This window comes from Pundamilia nyererei, unplaced genomic scaffold, assembly GCF_000239375.1.
Source record: "Pundamilia nyererei isolate P.nyererei 1_Seehausen unplaced genomic scaffold, PunNye1.0 scaffold00179, whole genome shotgun sequence".
Lineage (NCBI taxonomy): Eukaryota > Metazoa > Chordata > Actinopteri > Cichliformes > Cichlidae > Pundamilia > Pundamilia nyererei.
In genome coordinates, this window is record NW_005187580.1 from 933007 (window position 1) to 938347 (window position 5341).

The window sequence follows — 5341 nt, forward strand, 5'->3', positions numbered from 1 at the left end:
TTTTTTTTTCTTGCTCAAGTGCTTCCAGTCACGGTAGAAATCACGTTTGTTCAGTGTGACTTCCTTATCGTTTCATTAGTTTTCACAACAGTGAGATTTCACAGATTTGTTTCTAGTCCAACCAACTGGAGTAAGAGAAATTTTCAGTGTGTAACAAATCTGAACAATGATTTTAACAATTTTTTTTTTTGTTCTAATAAACAAATGATGATTTATGTCATATATCACTCATCACATGACCTCATAAGTTTTGCTATGTGTCATGTCTTAGTAAAGCTCATCAACTCTCAGTATAAGACTGGTGAATTGTTAGGTAAAAATGAACAGTTAAAACATACTGAGTTTAGAATTTAACTTTGATCACGTCTCATTTTTACAGTCGAGAAGATTTCCAGAGAATCCCCGAGTTGGCCATCAACCCTCTGGGAGATAGAATCATCAATGCATTCTTTCCTGAGGGGTGAGTAGTCTGTGTTATTGCTCTGCAGTAGTTTGGATAGCTTGTTTTTGCACTACTATAAAATTGAGTCACCAGCACCATCGCCACAAAGCTGGACCAGGCTTTCAGTTGTGGTTTCCTGACTGCAGGCTGAAGAAGCTCAGTCCTTACTGCCAAGTCTGCATGGAAGTAAATCAAATGGGGTTTTGAGTTGTATACTTGACAGTTATTTGGATGTTTTCATCACTGTGGGAGGGAAAAAAACCCAAACAGATGTCTTTAGATATATCATTAAAATTCTAAAAGGTCACATGTGTAGGCGTTGTAATTGCAGCTCTGTCTTTTAATGGTTTCAGACGGATTCTGGCTTCTCTGGTTTTGGCCTGTTTGTTTTAAACAACTTGATGTAGAAACCATTCCAATCTGCACGTTGGTGTTAGGTTACTAGCTCATTGTGGTGTCCACAATACGCATTTGAGCACAAAGGTAATCTGACTGAACTTTCCAGAGAGTTATAGTAGATATTTCGTGCTTGTGATTTTTAGAGAGGACCAGGTAAATTTCCGGGGTTTCATGCGGACCCTGGCTCACTTCAGACCAATCGAAGACAATGAGAAGAACAAGAACCCCTCAGCTACAGAGCCCCTGAACAGCAGGACAAACAAGCTGCTTTGTGAGTGTTGGGGTGTAACTGGTATCATCTTAGCGTCGGTTTAAGAGTATGTGACTTACCTGTTTCTTTCTATTCAGTTGCTTTCCGTCTGTATGACCTGGACAGAGATGACAAGATCTCCCGAGATGAGCTCCTGCAGGTGAGTGGATTGACTTGGAGTCATCATGTAGTTTGTGGTTCACACAGTATGTCACACAGTGAATAATTAGTTTGGCAACTGTGGGGCTTACAAGAAAAATTAACATCTCTAATTCTACACCCATTTATCAGAAGTTCAGTCAGCCCTGTGTTGTCATTCTTTAGTTGAGACGTCATGTATCATTTTTCCGAGGTCAAATTGTAATTTCCCAAATAAAAACATCAGCATACAGGTTAAATTTTACATGCATGGGATTGTCGTCTGTTAATATAGCAAAAACTGTAACATTTATAAGAAACCTCTATGTCATATTAACTTATTTTTCTGTATAATTTCACTAGAATACATCAGAACAGAAGGATGTCAAACTTCCCTCTCTTCTCTATTCTTGTTGCAGTTCACACACAAGTTTTAAGTTGATTTTTTTTGTTTTTCTCTCGGTGAAAGATAATTTGTGACTTCCACTTAGGCTAAATCTGATCTAAATGAGGTGATGAATGCAATCAATTTTAACCACAATTCCATAAATTCATCCGGCTGTAAATGTGAGCAAATGACTCCTTCCTTTACGTAGATTTCATAAATGATTTTGAGCCAGCCTTCAGAGTGTAACCACATCTTTATTTCGCTTTTGCTTTCCATGTATTTTTATTTGTATTTGTCTTCTTTAGCTTGAATGTTCTGTGCTCAAATGTTCCCAGATAGATACTCAGAACGCAATTAATGGTAATGATTAGCTACTGTTGGTCCGTATAACCTCCAGCACTTTGTTCCTACTCTTTGGTGTCTTTTATGGTAGGAGTAATAAAATAAAAGTCAACATTTTTCTAATCGGATCCACTCCAAGTACGTGAAACAGTATTTGGGTTGAGATTTGTGTCATTTTTCTCCCAGTCCCCTGTAGATAGAACTATTTTGACTTCAAATTCTCATATGTCTTTAATATGGTGGCTGTTTGCATCCGAGGCCTCTTGGAAGCCCTCATAAAGTCTGGATATGATTTCATACTTACCTTCTTGCTTGTACATTACAGAATGTAAGACATTTTCAGATGCTACTTTTCCTTTCTGTGAATATCAGTTATTATTTCTGTAAATTTATGTCTACAGACTGTATGTTTGACAATTGAACAAGTGCTATTGCACCACATTTGTTTTAAAGTGTTTTACAGAGAGGAGGATTTCACCATCAAAGAAGACTTTGCCCTTGTGCTGATAATGATGTGATATCTCACCTTAACTACAGGCTGATCCTTCCCAGACAGTCTAATATCCTGTATTTTGGCTTCCTTTGCACTCCCTCTGTGTTATTTGTCGTCCCGCTTTAAAGCGGGTCAAGCTCAGTGACATTCTCTGACCTGTAATTGCTATAAGCTCAGGGTTAATGACTCAGCCACACCTCTTGTTTTGCGCAAAACATTTCACTGTGTCACCTGCTTTGTGTAATGCATGAACCTGTAGGGCTAAATGTACTATTTGTGCACTCGTTTTTCACTCATTATGCGTGCACCATCAGTTATTATCATGTATTTCCTAGTCAAGTGTGGCTTTGCCAATGAACCAAAATAGCTACAAATGATCTTGTGTGATCTTGCAAAAATATACGTCACCTTGTTATTTGGTGACTCTTAAAAATAGATTTTGCTGGTTTGTTCCAGGTCTTGCGGATGATGGTTGGAGTTAACATTTCAGATGAACAACTCGGCAGCATTGCTGATAGGACCATCCAGGAGGCTGACACAAACGGAGATAGCTGCATTTCCTTCAATGAGTTTATCAAGGCAAGCTTTGTGGTCAACATACATATTTGTACTGTTATGTGGTTTCCTTTTTAAGTTAACCACTGAAGCATTGCTGCTAAACTTAAAATGACATAACAGATGCTGTTTGAAGGATTCTTTTTAATTAAAAACTGACCACTACCATGTGCAGGTATATTTTTAGCATCGGAGGCCTCAGTGGTACACAAACTAGAACCCAAGACTAACCACAGAAAAGAAGGAAATATATATATCTATCAAGCATGCATTTTGCATAGCAGAGCATGGTTTTTCAGAGGACAAAAATTTGATTGTGTATCTATGTTAGTTATTAAGAGAGGATGAGGATGAAATAATCCCAGTTAATTCAGGCCTTGGTTTTCACAGTTTGATTTGTGTGGACATTTACAAGTAAGTTAAACTGTCTCAACCTCTAACTCTTCTAAAGACTTGTTTTAGTTAATATATAATGTGCTATTTTCAGCTTATAGTGACAGTTAAAGGTGTTTTATGGGGTAGCTGGACAAAAATGTCACACTGTGTAACATTGAGATTTAAATAGTTTGTGTGGGACTGAAGTCGTAGTGGTGTAATGGGTGAACCAGCACCCAGGACAGGGGTGATGGTTAACTGAAATGGCAGGAGAGCTTTGACTTGTTTTTGGGATTGATTTAAAACAGATGTTCTTTTAAGGCCCAGCCGCAAATGTAAACTTTAGAGCAGCACATTTTTCTGTAGTATAAACTTTTCTTGTTTTTGTTTGTTTATTCGCAGGTCTTGGAAAAGGTGGATGTGGAACAGAAGATGAGCATCCGGTTCCTGCACTAAAGTTTCATTTATTGTTATCATTTTTTTTTTTTGTAGTTCTATTTAGAGTAGCGCTTGAACATGTCCGTTGATTTCAAGACACAATCTCATCCGGCTGCTCAACGAGCTGCTGTGGCCCACACTATGGGTTCAGTCCTTCAGGCCAAGCATTGGGTGGATACCATAATAAATCTTGAGTTTCGGCCTTTGCACTGCTCTGTAAACAAAGGGAAACGTTGCGTGCCTCGGGTTGTTTTATGCAATGTCACTATGTATTTTTTTCCCCAGTAATGATACATTCTTTATTAGGAAACTTTTTAGAGGATCGTAGTTATTACCACTTCTGTTCATTTTTCACATGAACATTTAAATATTTATAGCGTGGCAGATTAACTTTTTGCTATCGCAGTAGGTAAGTTTATAAGTTTATTTATGCGGCTCCACTGATATTTAGCCCATGCTGCATCTTTGTCCATATAAATATGCAAAGATTCAAAATTGTGTGATTCCACTTCAAAATGTCAGTGTTTTAATGCCATCTGTTATGAATTGTTTCCTTTGAGCGAGCCAGACCAGCCAATCCGAGTTTGTCTCTTGAAGCAAAATCGGACTGACCTGTTCCTCAGGTTCTTGTGTAATTCACTGAAGTGTCTGGTTCCCCTTTGTAAGTTATTAGCTAAACAGTAACCCATGGCCATGTTTGTGTACGGTTTCATATAATTAACAGAGCTGCTGCCAGTAGAATCTAAAGCTACTTTTAGCTGCTCCCGTATTTACAGTGGGTAGGACCACATGTTTGATGTTGGCAGTTTTTAAGCCGGATGCCCTTCACGACTGGGATCAAACCCTGGAATCTCATTTGTTAGATGAATGTGTAAACCACTACACCGTGGATCAACTGCTACCTGTAGACTCAAATTATGGGCCTGTTGGAGCCACTGGAGTGCCTCACTCAATTAGAGGTGAGAACGGTGGCATGGAGATTAAAAAAATGCTGGTGTCTCATCAGTATGTGAGACTTTCACAGCAGGTTTTTTGATATCCTCAAAAAGTATCTGCCACCTGGACCAGCCCTCAAAGGCTTTAAGACTTAAAGAAGGCCTTGCTATAAGTACTGTTTTGGAAATTGGGCTGTGGGATCAGCTAGTCTGTAGACTTAGAGCAGGCAAAGATAACATACTGTGCTTTTACTCATTTGATCAGTTTCCCTGCAGCTAAGGAAAAATGCTGATTTCTCCTCTGCTCTGTATTTCTTAGAATGTCTTTCCTCACTGACCAGCGCCTGATGCATTGGGCATATTATTTTTTTTTGGGACATGTCACTGTGCATGACCCCTTTTAAATCTTTAATGTGAGTCTGTGAAGTCATTACTAGAGCACCCTCCAGTGCAGGAAACACAGCTCAACCATTTTATCAATCAGTCTGTGATCATCAGTCAGATGTGAATCACGTTATGTGATGTTGGTCGAGGTATTATCAAAGTGATTCAGGAATTTGATTTGAATAAAAATAAGTGCCATGCT

At 38.6% G+C, this 5341-nt stretch overlaps 1 protein-coding gene across 1 annotated transcript in view; it reads left to right on the forward strand.

The window, feature by feature from the left end:
- The window catches only part of chp1 (calcineurin-like EF-hand protein 1), a 6660-nt gene extending 1319 nt beyond the window's left edge, over window positions 1-5341 (forward strand). The window contains exons 3-7 of the mRNA XM_005746513.1: window positions 380-460; window positions 985-1112; window positions 1190-1251; window positions 2909-3031; window positions 3785-5341. Of these exons, the coding sequence (XP_005746570.1) occupies window positions 380-460; window positions 985-1112; window positions 1190-1251; window positions 2909-3031; window positions 3785-3838 (448 nt within the window). The 3' untranslated portion in view covers window positions 3839-5341. The remainder of the gene's footprint in view (window positions 1-379; window positions 461-984; window positions 1113-1189; window positions 1252-2908; window positions 3032-3784) is intronic.